At 36.9% G+C, this 23,609-nt stretch overlaps 1 protein-coding gene across 1 annotated transcript; it reads left to right on the top strand.

Moving 5' to 3' along the window:
• Positions 1 to 19,770: 19,770 nt before the first annotated feature.
• Positions 19,771 to 21,731, top strand: LOC132605168 (NAC domain-containing protein 104-like). Its single transcript, XM_060318400.1, has 3 exons — positions 19,771 to 19,978; positions 20,524 to 20,813; positions 21,356 to 21,731. The coding sequence occupies exons 1-3, from the start codon at positions 19,813 to 19,815 to the stop codon at positions 21,500 to 21,502; spliced, it is 603 nt and encodes a 200-aa protein (XP_060174383.1). The 5' UTR covers positions 19,771 to 19,812; the 3' UTR covers positions 21,503 to 21,731.
• The last annotated feature ends 1,878 nt before the right edge of the window (positions 21,732 to 23,609 follow it).

Here is a 23,609-nt window from a genome sequence, read left to right as displayed (position 1 = left end):
AGTTGGGCTTCGACATGACAAAATGGTATTGGTGGAGTAAGAACTAGTGGTTTATGGGTTTCTTTTGGAAAATGGTTATCGGTTCTAGATCAGAAGGAAGGTTACTTGTAACGACTGGGGAGTTAAGGTATTGGGCAGTTGTGGTCCTGGTCCTACAGTAAGGGGTGTGTTCACAGGGTCATTGTGTTTAGAGGATTGGTAAGGGGATCGTTTAAATCAAGAACCTGTTGATTTGAGAGTTACGTTTAAATCAAGAACTTGTTGATTTGAGAGTTATGTTGCGATTATACACTGTAGAATAGACGTAAGGGATCATGGATGAGTTGGTATGTTCGGTTATGCCGTAGGATAATGGGGGCCAGTAGTTGACTAATAGAAATGACTCTAGTGATGGGCAAATGTGAAATTTTACTACTCAAAGAGTTTTCGGGTATTGCATCTAATCTTGGACAAGGGGTGTGGGCTATGTATCTATTGTGTAAGTTTTGGCTAGTTCCTGATTTTACTGGTGTGACGAGTTGATTGAGTTAATCAAAGAGAAGGATTGACCGCATGATTTGATTAGGGTCATTCTAGTTCATAAATTAAGGATCTCCCTACAGATTATGAATCGGTTCAGTGGTGGTTTGGCATATAGCATCGACAATGATTGATTCTTGTGGTGATGACTAGAGTATGTCGGTATTTCTAGCGGGTTCTTGAAGAATTGTATAGGTAATGCGCCGAATTTAGCAAAGAAATCCGTTTCGAAGTCGGGTGAGATGAGGAAACTCTCGGTTGTTCTAGTGTGTGGCATACTACTATCTCCAGGATTGACTCAACTATTTTGTAAGACTTATGATATTGCGGTACACTCTCGAGTGGGTTTGAGTGATGTTTTGTCGGTAGCGGTGATTGTGACCTTGAAATGGAATATGAGAAGTAAGGAATTAAGGTGAGACATGAGTAATCTTGAATCGGAGGGAGCAAGGTACATTTTCAGAAAAGGACAGGGTTTGAACTTTTAGTAATGTGATGACTTGAATCATGTACGAGTTATGGCGACATTATATTATATCTTTCAGATAGAGTGCAAAAGTGATAAGTATTATTGAGGAAGGAAGTCGATGGACAATTCGATATGGGGTATGGCAAGTGCTATAGGACTTTGCGGATGGTGACGGAAGAGATGCATATTTTGGATGCCGTGTTTGGCAAGTTTGATGAGGAAGCGAATTGTATGGTACCAAGATGGGTAATTTCAGAGCATCCTTATATAGATGAGCTAAAGTTGATTGATAAGAAGAAATATCTACAATGGAAAGTTGAGGGTATAATTTCGAGGTAAGACCATGTCAATGGTAGTGGAATTTGTCGAAGTAATTGGGCGTGGTAAGGCACATGGACTGTAATTTTTTTTTGATGATTTTGGATTTTGCTAAAAGGCATAATAAGGTATTGCACTAAGATATTTTATGGTTGTGAAGGGTTATGTTCGGGGCCGTAGGCTTTACATTAGAGTGCTAGAGGCTATGAGCGAGTTTAGTAAAAGTAAAAGGAGGAGAGTTCGATGTAATTAGATTCCATGAATTTATCGTATTTGGGTGACTAGTGCGAGTTGAGGAACAGGAAGATTTTGAAACATCAGGTATAGTTCATCAGTGCTCGGTTGACGACTTTAGGAAATTTCAGCTTTTGAGGTTGGGAACGACAGCACGAATATGAGTATTCAGGAACGACAGATTAGATTGGGTCACCACAGACGTATGGAATATTTACGGTCCATATAATAAAGATTTCAAGATAGTTGGGGTGATTGTTATTGGCATTTAGGGAAAGGTGCATTATAACCGGATTAGGTCTGTGCATTTATGCCGGGTAGTTCGTGGATATATTTCCAAGAGATTTAGGGCTATTCGAATAACTCATATCTAAATATTTGATGGAATTGCTTAGAATTTTCTCAGATAAAGCAAGGTTTCTTTTTGGGCAAAAAGGAAGTCATGATTTGGGATCGCGATGTATGTCTACGTGTCTTTAGGAATCTTGGTGCGAAGGATGGCCTTGGAAGGTGTAGAAGGAGGATTAGTAGAATCAGAATATTTTATCAGTACAGGTTGGACAATGGTGTGTGGCTATAACTCAAGGATTGTGGTGATTAAGGTGATATTTGTGGAACCAATCGATCGTGTTCAGAGGTGTGATTATAATCAAATCATGAAATTTATATATGGGGATCATCGGTGGAAGAAATTTTGGGAATGGAAAGATGGAAATTTGGGTCTTTGAGTTAAGTTAAAGGAAGTTTTAATTGATATGGTGAACAAGCGGTACTATCGGCGTATTTCTTGCCCGTGGAGGCTTCCATGTGGTTATAATATAGATTCCTTAGTTACTGTCATCTTTCGTACTCTCCTTCATCATTCGAGGAGGAACTATTGTTTAATTGGTATCTGATGTAACGACCCGATTGATCATTTTGGCGTTTTGCAGTCCTTTCCCTAAATTACCCTTTCCGTAGCTTGGAAATGATATTCTTGACTTGCGGGGATAGGTGGTACGGTCATATAATTGACAGGTAAATTTTAGAATTGATCTATTTAATGTGTATGAGTATTTTATTCATAAGAATATTATTTGCACACATATAAGATATTAGTTGGAGAATTAAATAAGTGCCTGGTGAGCCTAATTTATACTTTTACAGGTTAGTTGGGTGATTAAGTAATTTAAATAATTTATACGAGAAAGGTGGGCTAGGCCCATTTATTCCTAGCCCACATATGAGGATGTGAGATATATTAGGGTAAAAGAGCTCTTGGCTCTTGGGAAATAAGATTTACTCGAAGGAAGTGACTGGGACTTTGGATGAGCCGACAGTGAAGCACTCTTCAATTTAAGCTTAAGGTAAAAGTTTACTTAGTCTATAGATTATTGGTTCTTCTATTTTTGTTAGATAAGGATTTTCTAGAACTCAATAATATATGTAAAGTCCGAATGGAGTAGATGTTAGCTTAAACAAAATCAACATCTGCAAACAATGGTCACGTTCTTTATTTTTTTTTAATTTTTCTTCTAGCCATGTAAATGCTTTATGGGTCCTTTTGAAAATGCTTTGCGTAGTAACAATTGATAAGCATTAATGACGGTAGTGAGTTCATATGGATGAAGTAATGATAATGGCAATCATAAGCTTAATAGCTTCTGTTTTTAGAGTTAGAATAGGCTATAGAAGCCACTGGTTCAATTTTCTTTTCATATATTGTTAGGATGTTTTACCTTGGAACAAGAACGTTAATATATTGGTAGATAACATTTGATACTTAGATGAATTGTGGTAATAATATATGTTTTCATTTTTAAATCCATGAATTGGGATGTAGAATATTGATATTTAGCCTAAGCTTGAAATTAGGAAATATGAGATTTGACCCGTTAATTGAAATCCAGATTGAAACTTGATTATAAATTTGGATTCTATCACTTATGGGTAAACTGGTTTTCTAATAATATTCCATTTTTGCTCTTGTAGGCTCGGGATCACTTTTCGGGGTGCGTTTTGGGATTTCAAATATAAGTATAGCAATATGGGTGTCCTTAGATCCGTATTCTAATGCAGATCGCATATTTGGTAGTTTTTGATCATTCAAAGACTCTACGCAAATGGAAGGCATTGGTTTGATCGTTCGTGGCACTCGCTCGGCATTGAGGTAGGTTACGGCTTACGTTATGTCTAGAATCCGGTTAGCGAAACGTATGTAGATAGTAGTGATTAATGGGGAAAGCATGATAGGTCTTCAGGCATGAAGTGGAGGTGAATTCCATTTAGATTGGTGTTGTCAGTTGTTATGTGGGCTTGTCGCCATTATTGTGATACTGTTATGTAGGCTTGTTGCCATTATTGCGATATTGTTATGTGAGCTTGTTGCCATTATTGTGATATTGCTATGTGAGCTTGTCACCATTTTTGTGATTTCATGTACTTGATATAATTGTCTCTCTCTCTTGTTCTCTCACTTGTTATATGGGAGAGGAAGGTTATTACGGAGAAATTGAATATTGAATTGCATTTCATAGTATGAATCTGTGGAATCTATGATACGGTGATTATTGAGGTTGATTTCATGTGAGGCATGCATCCCATATTCTATGTGTTATTTGATGTGATTATCACCTAGTTGTATCTCTGTCACGTACTAGCTCACTCATCCCATGAAAGGGAAGGGTAATATTGATTATTGAACCATGGACCATAATATGACTTGTACTTGTTGATTGCATATTGGTGATATAGTTGAGACTGATGTCATACATGACATGCTTCCATATTACTCTTTTGTTGTCCTGGTGGTGAGGTGAGTGATTGGGAGATTCCGAGGTCTTTGCCGGAGATTGAGAGTGACAGAGAGATTCCGAGGTCTTTACCGGAGATTGAGTGTGATTTATAGCCTTCGAGGTTTTTGTCGGAGAGCACGAGTGGTACATGGACTTCGCGGGTCCCCCATGGGTCATGACTATGAGGCATTGTCATAACATGTGTGTACGAGAGTGGAGCGTGAGAGGTAACTACTGCATTGCATAGCACGACATTGCATTGTATCGCACTCCATTGAATTTTTATTCATGTCATTGCATGGTACATTCTCTGATTGATTCTTGATTGGTGAATTATTGAGTTATTGTTTGTAAGGTATTTATTTAGAGGCTTGATGGACTCGAGGTTTAGAGATTTCCACCTAGGCTGATAACCTGAGATATTGAAATCCTTGTCACTATCGTTACTGCAAGACTTCTATATTGCTAGATTTGTGACTGTGTTTGATTTCTTATCTGCTATTACTTGTTAGTTGCTTCCTGTTTATATGCGTGAACTAACCATTGTCAGCCTATGATACCTACAAGCCTTGTGTTGTGCTCATACTACTCAAGCTACACTCCTTTGTGGAGTAAAGAGTTGTTTTCAGGCAATGTTCGGAGTCTCGCGACCGTTTCGAGGCATTCGTTAGAGGCGTTTGGGTGAGCTATTTGAGATCTTGCAACCCAGAGTCTCTTCTTACATTTCTATTATTCCTTATCCTTAAACAGAAGTCATATCCAGTTTGAGTCTGTTATTTACTTCAAATTATAAACTTCTTACAAGCTCTTGTACGAGTCTAGACCAGGTTTTGGGAATGTCTTATAATAAAGGTATGTCTTCCGTATTGGTTTTAATATTTAAACTGTTGGAGTGTGTTTACATATTGTTATTCCGTATATTGTGTCAAATTGAGTTAGTTAGGGAAGGGTTCGCCCACCAAGGAAGGTTAGTGTGGGTGCCCGCATGATCCGTGATTGGGTTGTGACAAAGGCCCAACACAAGGATAACATAACCTCTTTGTGAACAACTGTATACATAAGCTAGCTGGCAAGGCCGCAACATGAACATCATAAAATATCATATAGCCACCTAGGCTATAACATGTGTATCATAAGTATAATGAAAACATGCATGACTTTGACACCCACCCTACAGTTACTCTGCAGCCTAGTGCTACAGACATGGATATCAGGGGAGCTATCTTGCTTCTCACCCAGATTATTGCTACTCAAGCATAAGGTCAGGAAATGGCTCCTAGTGCAGGTGCTAGTGGAGGTCCGAACAGTTCTAGGTACAAGGAATTCCTGAATATGAAACCTCCAGGTGTTCACAGTATCTATTAAGGCGGAGGATCCGCAAGACTTCATCGATGGGCTTCAAGAAGTCTTTCGTGTTATGCATGCTACTGAGACAGAGGCAACAGAGTTCGAAGCTTATCCGTTATAGGATGTTGCTCATATTTGGTATGAGATGTGGGAATAGTCTCGCGGGAAAGATATGTCTCCAGCAACTTGGGTGGAGTTTGTAGATGCTTTCATTAACCACTTCCAGCCGCTTGAGGTCAGGGAGGCAAAGGCCTATGAATTTGAGAGGCTCAGGTAGGATGATATGGCCGTGAATGACTATTACCTCAAGTTTGTTTCTTTGGCCAAGTATGCTCCTCACATGGTCCCTGATATGAGGGCCAGAGTTAGGCGATCTGTGTTGGGCCTTATACCCGACTTGTATGGTGATGTAAATATTACTGTTCATAATAAAGAAATGCCATCACTAAGATGGTTGCTTTTGTTCAGGGTAATGAGGACCGAATAAAGGAAGAAGAAGCACTTCAAAAAGAGAAGGACAGGTTCAACAAAAGAGCTAAGTCTGTCGGTAACTTCAGCTATGGGGAGGTGGAGGAAGAAAATTCTTGAAGAACATATCATCAGGACCCGCTCCATCTACAACCAGTGCCCCAGCCCCAAAGTTCAAGAATGATCAGAAGAGACAGAATTTCAGGCCGGCAAACTCCTATTCTCAAGCTAGTATGGGTCAAAAGACTTATGATAATCCGGTTTGCAGCAAGTGTGGTTAGAGACATCCAGGATAGTGTCGTATGGGTATGGATATATGCTATGGGTGTGGCTAGCGGGGCCATTTTCAGAGAGACTGTCCATCAGCGATACAGGGTACCAGAGGTAATGTGGCTCAATCCACAAATTCAGCAGCTTCTTGAAGTTCTCAAGCCCAGTCAGGGCATGGTGCAGCTAAGTCTGGTAATGCAGGCGGAGGTTGGAACCGCTTGTATGCTTTAGCAAGTCGTCAGGATATAGAGGCGCGTGCAGATTTTGTCATAAGTACATGAACAATTTTCACTTTCGACGTTTATTCCCTTATTGACCCAGGATCCACCCTATCTTATGTAACCCCATTTATTAGTAAGAAATTTGGGATAGAACCAGAAAAGTTGCATGAACACTTTGAGGTGTCCACTCCAGTTAGAGAGTCAGTCATAAATAGACGTATTTATAGGTGTTACCCAGTTTTACTCTATCACCGCAGAACAATAGCTGACTTAGCAGAGCTGGAGATGGTAGACTTTGACGTAATCATGGGTATAGATTGGTTGGCTTCATGTTATGCCACAGTAGGTTGTAGAACCAAAATAATAAGATTTGAGTTTCCTAATGAACCAGTCATAGAATGTAAGGGCAATTCAGTAGTACCTGTTGACACCTAATTTTTGACCTCCCGTAATTTATTTTAATCACTCAGAGTCCTTGAATAATAAATAAAATGAGCTATGCATCTTAAAGGGTTTAAATAATTTCTATTGTAATTGTTCAGGTCAATATTATACTTCTTTAAATTGATAAAGAGATTTTTTATGACATCATAAATTATTTAGAAATTAATTGGTATCTTTGTGACATTTATGGAACATTTTATTAGAATTAATCAAGAGCAAATCAATTTTGAAGAATTGTTTATTTAATTGTTAAATTGTCAAAAGTCTAAATTAAATAATAATTTATTCCCTTAAATCCAAGGAATTTGAGTAATTGAAAGAATTGACCATTTTACCCCTCAATCTTTAATCCTGTGTGTTTGGATAATTGTTTGAAATTAATAAATTGTTTGGTGCTTAAATTAGATTAATTAATCAGTTAGAGGGTCGTTATTGCAAATTGGTTTAACTATTTAGTTATTTACATTATGGCCACAATTGAATTAATCATTCATAGTTGAGGCAATTGGGGTCATTTTTGCAAAATTAGCCTTTCAGTGGCCTTAATTGAAATGACCAAATCCATTAGCAAATCAATTAAGGTCATTAGTGAAAATCTAGCTTTAATTGGCTAATTAGATAAATAAGGTCATGATTGGAATAATTAATTAGATTAAGATTAACTAAGGACATTATTGCAATTAGTTAACAGGAGGACCATAATTGCAACACTCATTTAAATTTAAAACCAATTAAGGCTATGGTTGTAAATTGAGCTTATTAGCCGTGTTTCGAAATTAGTTACGTCCTAATTTGTTTGTAATTGAGTACTATGGTCAATAATTAGTTGTTTAAAGTGTGTATCTATTTTGTTAAATTACCCATCCTACCCCTATACGCGTATATACATCTAGTATACATAAATATACACATGTGATATACATGGGGAAAAGGGGCCATGTTTATTTCTATTAAATTGGACCTGGCCCAATCCACTTAATGGACCAGACCCGGCCCAAAAAACGCATCAGATAAGGGAAGGGAGTAATACTCCCTCATTCCATTTCATTTCATACACAAACGCAGCCTTACGCCATTCTCTCTCCTCCCATTCCCCTTTTCCCCAAACCCTAAAGTGTCGCCTCAGTATTCTCTCTCTTTCATGCCAAATATGGCAACGGTGCAGAGAACCTAGGCTTTACACAGGCCTGCTACGGCTATTTGCGTGAAATAATCAATGTTTTAAATCCAAATTCATGCTTGTCTCCCCAAACGCAGTATTGATCTCTTCCTTTTACCTTTTTCTTTCATTTTTTCTAAATCAAAGCACGAATTTTGCATTTTTTCTATTGTACGCACTTTATTGTCATTGGTCCTTAAGAGTTTAGGGCGGATCAACCTAGAAGAGGTCATATCCAACCGCATATGTTAGTCTTCTTTAGATCTTAGCCGTTAATTTCTTGATATTGAATGTTTGCATCTGAAAACCACTTGGTACCACATCGTTTGTTTAGATCTTTGAATGAACTTTGGGGTTCTATAAATAGAACCCCAACCCTCTCACAAAAATAAGTTTTCACAACCTCAAGAGGCTAGAATTTTGAATTTCAAGCTTCTCAGTTAAACTTTTTTTAGCTTTCACTTTTAAAAGGTTAAAGTTTCTAGTTCTAAAATTTATTATCGTTTGGGGTTTGTGTGGCTGAGTACGAGGTTTGGAAGCACAAAGGCTTCAAAATCCATTCTTGAGTCCGGCTGCACTTTAAAAAGGTAATTGCTTATCTTGTCATTAGTTATTTAGTTGTTGTTTATTTAGTTGTTATTACTTAGTTGTTGTTTATTAGTTGTTGTTTAAGTTGTTTTTTATTAGTTGTCATTTAGTAGTTGTTGCTTAGTTAGTTGTTGATTATTTAGCTTTTTAGTGTTGCTGCTGTTTATCTGGTTTGTTGTTACCTATTTGATGTTTGGCTATTAGTTGTTTATTTGTTTGTTGTTGCTGTTACTTAGTTAGCTGTTGTCATTTACCATTTGTTGCTTAGTCAGCTGTTGTTATGTGTTGGTTGGTGTTGTTGTGTATCCAAGTTGTTGTTATCTATTTGATGTTGGCTTATTAATTGTTGATCATGGGTTATGGCCATTTTCAGTCGTTGTTGTTGTTCATTTAGCTGTTGTTGTTTCTATAGTAGGGCTATTTATTTAGTAGTTATTATGGCTTATCATGTGGTATAGCACCTGTTGATTGTTGACAGCCCACTAGATGTGATTAGTGTTAGCCTGCTGTGTCAATCCTGTTCTAGCTTAGGCAGATTAGTCAAGATAATTGTTCATTATTTGTATGATGGGTTAATGATGCTATAATGGTGCTTATTTAGGCATTAAGGAATCTAACTATACACCTGTTTTGAACAATATAATTGGTGTTACTTCACTTAAAGAAATGAGTTGTTCTTGTATGCTAAGTCTTTGTTAAAATTAAATGGATGAATAGGGCATACTTTGAACTACCTTTCTAAAAATAAAAAAATGGAGCTAGATTATAAAACCAGGTATCTAAGTGAAGATTAGAGAAATCCTTTTAAAAATAGTACATGTTATCCATGCCTTAATTGTTTTGTTTTGTAATTACTAAATGTGTCTAAATTTTGGGATTTTACCTATGAACGTTTTTTGAAAACTTAATGAACATTTCAAAAGATCATTCCCTGTTAGTATTCCTTGAAGATGAAAACATTGAGTCCATTTTAGAGTTTTCCATAGCATTAGGGGGTGTTGAGTAAAGTGTTTCTTGTTTTAAAATACAATGTTGTCCTCATGTTTAGTTTATTTGATAAGTCTGAGTGTGAAACTTATTGTTCCTTTCCACTGATTACTCTTTTTAAACCAAACTGAATATTTCTTGTTGCTTGTTATTATCATCATGTCAAAACTCAGTTTTAAAACATGGAAATGTTTCTTGTCACTTGTGTGTGTATAGAAAGATACACATCTTACCTTATTAGCTTTAGACTCCCTTAAATATCAAACTTTGCAGTGATCAGTAGGCTCAATGGGACTTTTTTGTTGCACAGTCAATATAGTCATGTCTGCTTGTAATCCTAGACTGTCTTGGTATGCCATACTATGGTCCTGAACCCATCATCTCTGTGAGGTTAAAACATGTTCTAGTTCAATATGTGTGAATTCTAAGTTGCTATATAGATTGTTGTTTTTGTGAAGTACTTCCTTGAGTCACTCCATGAACCTGGAAACCTACAGTTTAGTCCTATGTCTTGGTTGTGCCCATCTGTGTGTGACTACCTCTCCCATACCATATTTGAAAAGTCATAGACAGTTTGTAACTCAATCATTGCTTAACTATTTCTATTTAATCTATGTACACATATGTGATGATTGTATTTGGCTTATTCATGATCATGTGTTATGGTCCTGTCCTTCACTCATTTTTGTGATCACGTGTTATAATCCCTTCTTGCTCGTTTGTGTTCACATGTTAACTGCTACTTGCCCACTTCATGTTCATGAACTGTAACTGTCTTTACCTGTCCCATGGCTATGTGTTATAGTTTATTCCTGTACATATATTGCAACTATTCTTGTTTACTCTGTGTTCTGGTTCTGGCTGCTATTTGCCTTATGTCTCTACCTTCATCTGTGTTGGTTAACCTATATATTAGTTGGTGTTGTTGCTTGTGTGTGGATGAAGGGTTCTGTGTCACTCTCTCTTCTTCTTTGGTTATACTGATTTGGAAACTAAAGTGGTTATTTGGGGGCCTAGTTTGAACCTTCCCCTGGTGTCCAGCCATGCCGGAGGTTCGAGAAACCTCTTGGAACTTGTGCGGCATCAGGAATAAGGGGGGGGGGGGGGGGGTGATGAATTCCCCTTTTCACTACTTAAATCCTTATCGGTAAAAGCTAATAGGAGATAAGAATTGTGACTTCCTTTTTTTTTTTTTCATTATTCACTTTATTGCTTGTATCGTATTTGTAAAACTCACATTATTATTGGAAACCAATGTGGTTAGAATTAGACATCTTAGGCAAACGGTACATATGCTGTTTAGATTGACTTTAGGTCCCAAGCGAATTTTCTAAACCCGAGTAACGTTTTCGAAAGTTTAAAAAGAGGTAAATCAAACGTGTTTTTCATAACAACCCTTAAACTTGCAAAAAAGGGATTGATGGTAGCAGTAACATTTTTACCAAACTGTTCATCTTGCTTTCAAACTACAAAGTGTACACCTTTTTCTAAAGAGGATTCTGGACAAAATATTTCTATGTAAATATTCGCCCATGTTTTAAATTAAATGTCATGCTTCATTTTGGAAAAACTGGTATATTTTGGACCAAGTCCACATGATAAGAACATTAGATTTTTAGGCCGAAGCCCATCAAACTTATCGTTTCAAAAGGTCTCTTTTAAATTGGGCTAAGCCTAGATTAAATTGTTTTTGCTTCAAAAACAAAGATGGTACATTTTGGGCCAGAGCCCATCACATCTTTTTTCCGGAAAAAAAACGAGTAATTGGACTGAAACATTTTTCTCAAATAGACACTTAGATTAATGTTGAAAACGTCCCTTTTACCTTCAAAATTTTATTTGGGCGTCTAGCCCATTTTGTTAGAGTAAGTCCCGATCCATGATCTTTTCAAACGGCCCAATTTTAAACTCGAATCAGATCCTTTTAAAAAGTTCTAAAAAACGTCTTTCTCAATAAGTTTGAAATATATTCGTAATCGTAAAGCGATAAGTGAGACGTTCTAAACGTGTATGAGGTCAACCCGAAAGCCAAGTGTAAATTAAGCATGAATTGAATTGTGTACACTTCTTTTCCAATTTTTATAATAAAACCAAAACAACTCCTTTTACAAAACAAAATATCCTATCCTCATATTTAAGAGGAATTATACTTATCCGGATATTATAAATCCGAACCTAAGATAACCCATATATAAGGGAGTATATTCAAAATTTTCCCAAATCTAACATATGCAATAAAATGACAGATTTTATAAATGCGGAAATGTTGCACTTAAATAAGCAGTTCATGCAAATATTCACACATTGGAATTCAATGGTCAACCGTATAATACGAATCCTTAATACTAGGGTGCCTAATACCTTCCCTAGGGGATCATCAGAACCCTTACCTAGAACTCTGGATTACGAAGGCTTTTTCACTGCATATGAATAAATCCTTCAAAACTGTTTTTTCTAATTTCCTCAAAATTAGGTGGCGACTCTTTTTCAAAACAAGTCCGAAAGAGCACCAGCAAGTTCGAAGTAGCTTTTCGAGCGCTAACCCCGCCCGTAAAATGCGAACTGTAACAGTACCCTGGGGTAGATTTTTCTCCTATCTCAAAGACAAAAAGATGATTTCCAAGTGGTATATCTATCACTTAGTCTGAGTCAGGGATACAAATACCCAGACCGCAACTCTCCAATCTGTACCAGTCGTTAATGGGTTTTCAGAAGTCTTTCTAGAAGATCTTCCCGGAGTTCCTCCCGACATGGAGATAGACTTTGGAATTGATCTACTTCCCGGCACTGAGCCGATATCTATTCCGCCATACAGAATGGCTCCAGCAGAGTCAAAAGAGTTAAAAGCCCCATTAAAAGATCTTCTTGACAAGGGATTTATTAGGCCAAGTGTCTCACCTTTGGGCGCACCAGTCTTGTTTTTCTGAAAGAAAGATAGTTCCTTACGCATGTGTATTGATTACCGCCAGTTGAACAAAGTCACCGTTAAGAAAAAGTATCCTCTTCCCAGAATAGATGAATTGTTTGACCAACTTCAGGGTGCCCAATGTTATTCCAAGATTGACCTCAGATTAGGATACCATCAGTTAAAGCTTAAGGAAGTTGAAATTCCGAAGATCGCTTTCAGAACCTGTTATGGTCATTTTAAATTTCTGGTCATTATCATTTGGGTTGACAAACGCACCAGCTGCCTTCATGGACCTTATGAACAGAGTCTTCAAGACTTATCTTAATTTATTCATCATTGTGTTTATTGATGACATTTTGGTGTATTCCCGTAGTGAAACTGATATTGTAGAACATCTCAGAATAGTGTTGCAGATATTTTAGGATCGTCAGCTTTATGCAAAATTTTCAAAGTGTGAATTTTGGCTTAAGTCAGTGGCATTTCTCGGCGACGTGATTTCAAGGGAAGGTGTGAAGGTTGATTCTTAGAAAATAGATGCTGTAAAGAATTGGCTCAGACCCACCTCAGTTTCCAATATAAGAAGTTTCTTGGGTTTGGCAGGCTATTATAAATGTTTTGTAGAGGGATTTTCCTCTATCTCAGCCCCATTGACTAAGTTAACTCAGTTAAATTTCAATGGTCAGATGCATGTGAGCAAAGTTTTGAAGACTTGAAGAAGAGGTTGACTTCTGCTCCAGTTTTGACGCTACCAGAGGGAACCGAAGGGTTCATGGTATACTGTGATGCTTCGGGAATTAGTCTCGGATATGTCTTAATAAAGCATGGTAAGGTTTTGGCTTATGCATCCCGACATCTTAAGGCTCATGAAAAGAATTATCCGACTCATGGAATTGGCAGCTGTGGTTTTTGCACTTAAGATATGGTGTCACTATTTGTATGGAGTGCATGTTGATATTTTCACCGATCTCAAATGCTTGAAGTATATTTTCAAGCAAATAGAGCTGAATCTTAGACAGAGGAGATGGTTCAAACTGCTAAAGGATTACGACATGAAAAAGATTGTAGCAAATTTTGTGGCTAAGTGTCCGAATTGTCAGCAAGTGAGAGCCGAGCACTAGAAGCCTGGTGGGTTGGCTCAGTATTGATAATCCTGTTTGAAAATGAGAGATGATAAATATGGACTTTATAACAGGTCTACCTCTCTCGTCGCGAAGGCATGACTGGATTTGGGTGATTGTGGATCGACTTACTAAATCAACACACTTTTTGCCAGTCAAGACCACAGATTCAACAGAAGTTTACGCCAAGTTGTATATTCATGAAATTGTCAGATTGCATGGGACCCTAGTGTCCATTATTTTAGCTCGTGGTGCTCAGTTTGCAGCGAACTTTTGGAAACTCTTTCAGTGATGATTAGGTACCAAGGTAAACCTCAACATAGCTTTTCATCCTCAGACAGACGGCCAGGCAGAGCGTACTACTTAGACTCTTGAGGACATGTTGAGAGCATGTGTCCTAGATTTTAAAGGTAATTGGGATGATCACTTATCTCTCATTAAATTTTCTTATAATAATAGTTATCATGCTAGTATCAAGATGGCACCGTTTGAAGCTCTGTATGGGCGAAGGTGTAGATCACCCATTGGTTGGTTTGAAGTTGGTGAACAGAGTTGTTTGGACCAGATTTGGTCTCTCAGACCATGGAAAAAGTCAATTTGATTCAAAAGCGTTAAGAACGGCTCAGAGTCGCCAGACGTCCTATTCAAATGTGTGACGAAGAGACTTTGAGTTTCAAGTTGAAAGGTGTGATGAGATTTGGCAAGAAGGGGAAACTTAGTCCCAGATATATTGGACCTTACAGAATCTTGTGAAGGGTTGGTCAAGTAGCTTATTTTCACGACCCAACCAGAGGGCCATGATGGGCACCCGAAGCTAACCTACCGAGCACCTCCTAACATATCCTCATAATCACATCTAGGTGAGCCACATGGCTAACTAATATTTAGCATGCGCCAAATAACACGAATTTTCATCAAATGAAGAAGAAGCCTAGGGGTCGAGTCTTTCTCTCTGTCTACCTGCGGGCATGAACGCAGCGTCCACAAACAAAAGAACGTTAGTACGGATAATGTACTGAGTATGTAAGGAATGAGTAATAACATGATAAGAGTATAAAGATTAACATAAGATATGAGGGCCATTTATACCTCTTGAGATTTATCATGCTTACTTAACCTTTTTCTAAAGAAAGCTTTCCATACATATACATATAATGATACCATACCCGACCATGTAGGTTCGGTGTTATCCATACCCGGCCATAACAAGGCTCGGTGTTGTCCGTACCCAACTACAGTGGTGCGCGCGCTATAGATATCATACCCGGCCATATAGGCTCGGTGTCATAACATAGCTTCATATATATCTATTTACACATAGGAATACATAAGTAAAAACAACATCATCATTATCATTATCACTATATCTTTCCTTAGAGGATCAACTATTGTAGGATGAGATCAATGATAGCATGAGAGTATCAAGAACTATGAGCTTTAGCACTTCTAGGAATGGAGTCATCATGGAATACATTATGAATTTCATGTATAGGTTCACAACAGCGGAATCTTTCCTTAAGAAAGAAGGGTTAGCCTTACATACCTGTACGTTTCCTTAACTACTTAATGCTTCTCCTTCCAAGCTCACAATCTACATTCAAGAGGATTCACACTAACGTCAAGTCTTAGAAATACTCATAAGTTCAAGCTAGAATAATTAGTAAGCTAGCGAAAATTGGGCAGCACTTCCCCTATTCCATCTTATTCCACCATATTCCAAATCAACTCCCAAACAACAATGACAACTTCAATAATATCATGATTAAGAGATTTTTATTCAAATTATATCCAACATAACTCCAAAACTCATTCTCATAATCCATTTATAACCACAACTTCATTACAATCGTTATGTACTTGTATACAACACTCCCTCATTATTATTATTACCCTTCATAACAATACTATACTCAAAACATTCCAACAAGAATAACTTAAGTTAATTACTACTCAAAATATCATCAAATCCACATTTGAACTTCTTCTTCCACTTTCTTTCCTCAATCAAGTTGTTCAACAACCAAGCATTCTTAATAACATGAAATAGATGTGAAAACTAACCTTTTATCACGTGAAGATAAGCTTTGGATCAAATTATCCACCTGAGTGAAACCCCAACTTCAACACCAAAGGAATTCTTGAATTCTACAAACCCTAGTGAGCCTCCCAACACTTGAATCTCTTGATTTTTGCCTCTTGATCTTTGATTTCACTTAGGTTTGGTTAAATATGTTTGGAAAAAGGTTCTAGAGCTCTTAAGAACTTGGAAAATGTTGAAAATGAAATAAAATTGAGTAAGGGTCGAATATATAACTTAAAAAAATCTAGGTCGATCCGGATTTACGGTCAACTTTACGGACCGTAAAAATTATACGGTCCGTATAATTGGACGGTAAAATCTCACCAGTGGTTCACCCTTTTCTGGAATCAATTTACGGTGGAGGTCAACCAGATATACGGTCCGTAAAAATTATATGGTCCGTATATCTGACCGTAAGACCCATATTTTTCCGAAACATATTCTTATCGATTTGTTCAACCTTTAATCCTTGCAATACTTACTAAACATGAACTTAACCCTTTTTAACTATAAGATAAACTCATCTAATCTCATTTAACCTTGGTATCTGCCGTATCCAAGGCTAGGGCCACTAACACACGACGAATACCAACGCACAAAAACCACGGGGTGTAACACTTATAAGCTTGAGTTTCCACAAGCGTTGGCTGTTGTGCACTCAATGTTCCATGTATCCATGTTGAGAAAGCGTGTGGGAGACCCGTCGTTGGTTGTTCCTGTTGACACTATAACGGTTAAAAATGGCCTAACCTATGAGGAGATCCCTGTAGCTATCCTAGATCGTCAGACTTGCAAGTTGAGAACTAAGGAAGTAGCCTCAGTAAAGGTGTTATAGAGGAGTCAGAAAATTGAAGAGGCTACATAGGAAGCCAAGGAGGACATGAAATCCTGATATCCTCATTTGTTTGAGGAGCAAGCAGAGAACGTTCAAGGTAAATAACCTCCATATCCAAGTTATGTCCCTTAGGTATTCATGCCTCACGTTTCACGTTCACGTCCATGTATTCTCTACTCATGTCTCAAGTTCCAGCGTTCATGTTTCCATGAAACCACGTCATGTTGTTTCAGCCCCATATTCCTTGTCTCGTTTCCTCACGTTCATGTACTCAAGCCATGTCCAGTCCCAATCTTAATCATGACCCATCATTCGAGGATGAATGATCCCAAAGGGGAGATATTGTAATACCTCGTACCTTCTACCTAAGCCTTGTTCAAGATTCAGGGACTTAGAGACCAAGACGGGGAATGTTGGAATTGAAACTTTTGCCTCAGATCAGTAAAATGACGTGTTACATCATTTGTACGGGCCGTACATGTATGTACGGGGCATATTTTGAGGACGTACCTCATAAGGGAAAATTCAAGGTTTCTGATATGTGGCATTCTAGGTACGGCCACATTGTACGGGCCATACATTAAAGTACGGGTCATACATGGTGCCCGTACCTCATCAGAAATAATTAGAAGTTATTGGAATTTGCCATTCCAGGTACGGCCCCATTGTACGGGTCATACGTGGTGCCCGTACATTTCCCGACTCAGCAAAAGTATAAATACGCAATGATCAGTCTTTTATGTTATTTTCATATTCTCCAAGCCCTAGAACGAAGTCATTCTCCTCCCATCATTCCCAAATAGCAAGATAAGCCTTTCAAGTGAATTCTAACCTATATCCATGATTTCTAAATAAGAATTCATTATTCTTAACCTAGGGTTTTATAGAAAGCCCATCCCAAGAATTCAAGACTAAGGCTTTTGGACTTCTTCTCAAAGTTCAGACTTTTATACAAGTTTTGGAGCGTTAAAGGTATGTATGGTTTCTATCTACATGTGGGAACATCATTGTTATTCCCCACGCCATGCTCTTCCATGATTATACAAAAGTTCACCAAAACTAGGGTTCTAGACATGTTCATGATAACCCTAAGAACATGCACCATGATACACCATGTTTGTATTAATAGTTAGTTATCGTGTTCTTAATATTCTTTTTTGGTTATTGCAGATCTGTCAGTAATCCATGAAAACCCATACGTTGCATTCCATGGGTTCTTAAATGTAAGTTATTAACTATTATGATCAATACCATGAAAATCCTACATGCTTGCATGTTTCATACAAGTTATATATGTATTATTATCCATGTTCATGTTAAACTATACTTATATACTATGTTACAAGTCATGTTTATGTAATTCGTGGGCTTCTAAGCCAGCTATATCCATGTTTTAGGAGTTGCACAGATTACCGAGAAGGTTTAATAACTGAAACTACGTATGCCAGTGTAGGATAAGGATTGCTCCACCCAGTTAGGACGATTCCTTCATGTTTCCCCATTGCGGTATATTGGATCGATTCATGTCATGTTCATGTCTCGTACCCCGATAAGGTATAAGATGTCTTAGCTGATCGGGCAGAGATCAGGCGACACGTGCTTAAATGGTTGCTACATGTCGGTTATACTAATGCACTCTCACAGATATCTTTACAGATTTAAAATATTTTATTCATGTTATACATATTCACGTTAGATGATATTCATGTTTATGTTCAGCTTACAGTTACAGTTTCAGTTTCAGTTCTACTGTTTCATGTGCCATGTTTATTTCATTCAGTTGCTTTACATACCAATACAATTCAAGTGTACTGACGACCCTTTTTATTTGCCTGGGGGCCTGCATTTCACGATGCAGATTTACAGGACGACGGATCAGCTTGTTAGGACTTTGCTCGTATCAGGTTTTGGTGAGCCCCATTACATTTGGGGTGTTCTCTTTATTTTACTTCCATGTCATGTTAGCAGTTAAGCTATGCCAGGGGCCTTTCCCCGGTAAATAATTTAGCAGTTCAGATTCATGTCCAGAGGTTTCATAGACTGGTATAGTGTGTCACGTCAGATGTTCAAAGTCGTACAGCCAGCACTAGTTCAGTATTGATACACTTTTCAGATTATTTCCGCATCATGATATAAGCAGTATTTTCAGTATTACTTAGATGTCACATGCTTTGTTCAGGCTTTCATGCTTTAAGTTGTATTCCGCAATAGTACATACCATATGTTGATTCAGCAAGCCATGTGGTTCACTCGGTCACATGCAGTCAGGCACCGAGTGCTGTGTTACGCCCAGTCCATGGTTCGGGGCGTGACACTTACTTTACTGGTCTTTGCTATTCCACAAACACTAGCTTTGAACAGGTAGGTAACGTGTTTCTCTCCTTAGGCAAAAATCTAATATAAAGTAGGATAGATAACTGGTCGTGCAAACTATCACACCGGGATGTGGGCTGGTGCGAGACCCTTTCCCGGTCCTCCTATCCCGGCCGACCAGTCCTCTTAAACTCGATTCCCCTTTTCCCCTATCCCGTCCCATCCCGATCCCCTTTGTCCCGTCCTATCCCATCCCACTTAACACCGTACCCCTAATTAGTACCCATATTAACTTGATAACACAAATGTACTTGCTTGAGCCTAAGCCATAAATTCATTTTGTTTGTTATTCGTCAAAACTCACATAACTCAACAAACATGTAATTAACTATAAACAAAATGGAGTTATTGGATTTACCTCCTCCAATAGAAACAGGTCTGGTTAGTCTCAAATATTGGATTTGGATCCAAACGTTTGAGTTATAACTACTCATATAATATAAAAGGTGTAACACCCCCCCACCTTAAAAAATCCAAAAGAAGCAAAACCAGCTTTGAAGTTAGCAGTGAGATCAGTTGTATGGTGATGGTGGTGGTATTGATGATCATCCTAAAACTACCTTATTTTTCACGTCAATCTCTTTCTCTCTCTCCTTTCTTTCTCTCACTATAAATATATCTGTCCCCATGTCATATACTATATCATTAATCATATATTTCTTGTCTTCTTCCACCATCACATTAAAGCTCCACAGGATCGATGGAGGATAATAATAATGTGAACCTACCTCCTGGTTTTAGGTTCAGCCCATCAGATGAAGAGCTCATTGTTCATTTTCTACATCGCAAGTCATCTCTCTTACCTTGCCATCCTGATGTCATTCCTGATCTTCATCTTCATCCCTATGATCCTTGGGATTTGGATGGTATATCAAATCTTAAACTTCGGTTTACTTTCTTTTTTGTTGGATGTAAATTCTTGTACATTATTATCAGCATCTACATTATCAGCCAGTGTATTTTAACACCTAGTAATCATACTTTTTAGATTTAATGGTCAAAACATTTTTTTCGCGAGTTTCACACTCCTACTATCAGTTTTTTTTTTTCTACTTGAATTATCACCATCTATATATTAAAACACACCTCAAAGCTTATTAGGTCAACTATCAGCTGTGCCCTTTTTCTACCTGAACTATCGTCTAGATGTGTTTGTAAAACATAGATGGTAATAGCTGAGGTACGGAAAGGGAACAATTGACAGTTTCGGTGTGAAACTCACGATAAAGTGATAGCTCAAGTGTGTCTTTGACCATCATCTCTACTTTTTATGAACAATAACGTGTAATTATCTGATAGTGTAACAAGTCATATCGTGTAATTATCTGATAGTGTAACAATTCATTTACATCGTCAGATTATACAAGTTAAACTCTTTTAGTTTATTTTTCGTGCATGATGGTGTTGGCAGGAAAAGCAATGGCAGGAGGAAACAAATGGTATTTCTATAGCAGGAGAACACATGAGACTAGAATCACAAGCAATGGATACTGGCAATCTTTGGGAGTTGATGAAACAATCTGGTCAAGTTCCAACCACAATGTGGGCATGAAGAAACACTATGCATTTTACATGGGTGAGCCACCACAAGGCCATAAAACCAATTGGCTGATGCAAGAATACATGCAGATCTCTGATTCTTCACCTTCAGCAAGTAGCAGTCGATCATCATCCTCTAGAAGAAGAAGTCAAACAAAAATTGTATGTCCACTTCCACATACTCGCTCTGTCCCAATTTATGTGCCACATTTTAGATTTCGAGAGTCAAATTTCTTAATTTTGACCGTAAATTTGGACATAGAATCTTTAAGTTTTTAAAAATAAAGTTTACATATTTATAAACTACGTAAGAAGTAATATAAGTAACAATAATTAATAATTCAATTTAAATGGCACATGAAAAAATTGCGATTAAAGAAAAAATTCATTTGACTCTCGAAATACGAAAGATGCCACATAAATTAGGACGGAAGGAGTAGTAACTAATAATGTGGCTCGAGAATATTAGACGTAGTACTATTATTCGTGGGAGTTTAGTTTCTATATACATACCGTACAAAAGAACTTTTGTCCTGTACATGCAAGATATTGTTCATAAATGAGTAAAACTAGTTACCTGAAACTAAAAAAGATAATATAACACATCAAATTACAGTACTATTGTGAAAAACAACATGGTAGTATCAATGTATGTAAGTTAAATTCTTATACTGACTATTTTAGTGTTTGTTGGTCTTGTTCAGGACTATAATAAATGGGTAATTTGTCGAGTATATGAAAGCAACAGTAACAGTGACGACAATGATGGCGCGGAGCTTTCCTGCTTGGATGAAGTGTTCCTTTCACTTGATGATCTTGATGATGATGAGATTAGTTTGCCACATAATTAGCTTAATAACAATCAATTAATTAATTAGATCGACAAATGATAGATCTAATTAAACTGAGAGTACTTAGCTTTCTTCCCCTCTTTCTTTCTTTCTTTAATTTCCATTAATTGTAGAATTTTAGCAAGTTTATTTGCTAATTTCCATAGTGAATTAAAATGATGTAACAAATTAAGATCAATGCAACGTCACCATATTTGTGACATTTTCTCTAATGGATGGTAATTCTTATGTTTAATTTGTTGTCAGAATAAATTTTTTGTTCAGGAATTATTACCTTCATGTGTTATATAAAAATTGATCGTAGAATATTAATTTTCTATTGCGTCTACATTAGAAATACAGAAATGCCAAGCACATTGCATAATAAGTACTCTCACTGTCCCAATTTACGTGTCACTGCTTGACTAGGCATAAAATTTAAAAAAAAAAAAGAAAACTTATGGAATTTGTGTTCTAAAACAAACTTTGAATATTTGTTTAGTTGTAAATCATTTTATTATAGGGTAAAAGAGGAATCATAAAGTTAAGTCGTTTCTAGTTAGATAGGCATGGATCTGGTATGAACTCAGAAGCCTAATAAGGGAGAGTCTGGGTCCACCAGAGGAAGAGTACTTCTAGGCTTTCCACGAATTGGAATTATTGAAGAAGCTCTTTATGAGTTTTCTACTTGGGTTTGCTCTCCGGCCGTCGTTCAATAAGAATGAATAAGAGGTTTATGGGGATTGACGTGAGGGGACAGGGATGACTATAAGAAAGTGATATTTTTTTGGACAAACTAAAAAGAAAAATATGAATGAAGTATTAAAAGATAATCATGCAACTCTGGACGTAGAATGACAGTACTTATGGCCCCATTGTTGCTTCCAACTCCTTTCATTTGATGATTGCCTCGCTCTTGCATTTGCATATTTGCTTATTCTTTTTTAATCCTTAAACATTTGGTGATATTTAAATTTAGTCACTCGATTAATTTGGATTAAGCTTTTGTATGATGTAAGTTCACTAAAGCTCAAAATTGTCTTGTTGGTTAAGGCCTTGCGAGCTTCCATGATTGCCTAGTGGCTATGGATAGCTCTTCTTTTTCTTTTTTCGCCCCTTTGTTCTTCAATAGTATATCTTTCACATTTTTTGTAAATTCGAACAAAAATTTGCCAAATTTCCAGCAAACTTGAGTTCATTATAAGTTGAATTATTCAGAAAATTCTAAATAAAGAAGCTTTACTTTTTTTAAATTTTTTTCTTTTACGTAGTTAACAAAAAAATATGAAAAGTTCAATAGAATTGCTATATAATAGTAGGTTATCGCGATAATATTATAGTTTAAATTGTGATATCGTGGCAACAAAGCTCTCTCTAGAGACAAAGAAATAAATTTTTATTTGAAAAAAATAATACTCACAAAGCATCAAATATATATCACTAAATTACATAATTTCTTCGGAATAATTGAGATGGATAGAAAGGTTCCACTTACAAGGTTATTGAATGGGAGCAAACGACGTTAGGGTAGTTTGATTTGCGAATAAATTAGGAATAAGGCATAAAAACACATTTATACTGTGGCGAGATTGTCAACTATACATCTAAACTAAACGAGGGTCCTATGACCTCCTGAATGGGAATGTTTAGTGGATATATTTTTAAGGTTTATATGTTTAGTTTATTGGATTAAATTTGAAATATACAAGGTATAATATAAAACATAAGGTTTTTTTTTTTCAATTTTAACTCTGCCTTTTTAATGGACTTTGGGGGAAAAGTTTTCGGAGAAGAACATCTATGTATTTAAAGTAATTTATTTCGAAATTGTTATCCCACATGAAATGTGATATAAAATAATACTAAAATTTTAGCATAAATAATCTTAATTCTTTGTACCAGAATAAAAAATTTCAATCAAAACACACGAGATAAAACAATTTCACATTTTATCCAAAGATTATTTTCTTTTATCCCCGTATCCCTCAGCTAAAAGTAGGCAGATGGTGTGGGGAAAATGTTGAGCCCACTAAGTTTTGTTGCTTTTTATTTGCCTTAGTTTTGAGTATATTTTCATATAGTACATCATAACATTCTTTTCTTGTTCATTCTTTTGACATGCTGCTGC

Source organism: Lycium barbarum, chromosome 8 (assembly GCF_019175385.1).
Source record: "Lycium barbarum isolate Lr01 chromosome 8, ASM1917538v2, whole genome shotgun sequence".
NCBI classification, from domain to species: Eukaryota; Viridiplantae; Streptophyta; class Magnoliopsida; order Solanales; family Solanaceae; genus Lycium; species Lycium barbarum.
The sequence above is the reverse complement of the archived record's forward strand: the minus strand, read 5'-3'. Positions and strand labels throughout refer to the sequence as shown.

What these genes read in the sequence shown, in the direction of transcription:
- LOC132605168 (XM_060318400.1), top strand. Translation starts at nt 19,813, where the DNA reads ATGGAGGATAATAATAATGTGAACCTACCTCCTGGTTTTAGGTTCAGC. An exon ending in TGATCCTTGGGATTTGGATG is followed by an intron (nt 19,979 to 20,523) that starts GTATATCAAATC and finishes TGGTGTTGGCAG; the next exon opens with GAAAAGCAATGGCAGGAGGA. An exon ending in GAAGAAGTCAAACAAAAATT is followed by an intron (nt 20,814 to 21,355) that starts GTATGTCCACTT and finishes GGTCTTGTTCAG; the next exon opens with GACTATAATAAATGGGTAAT.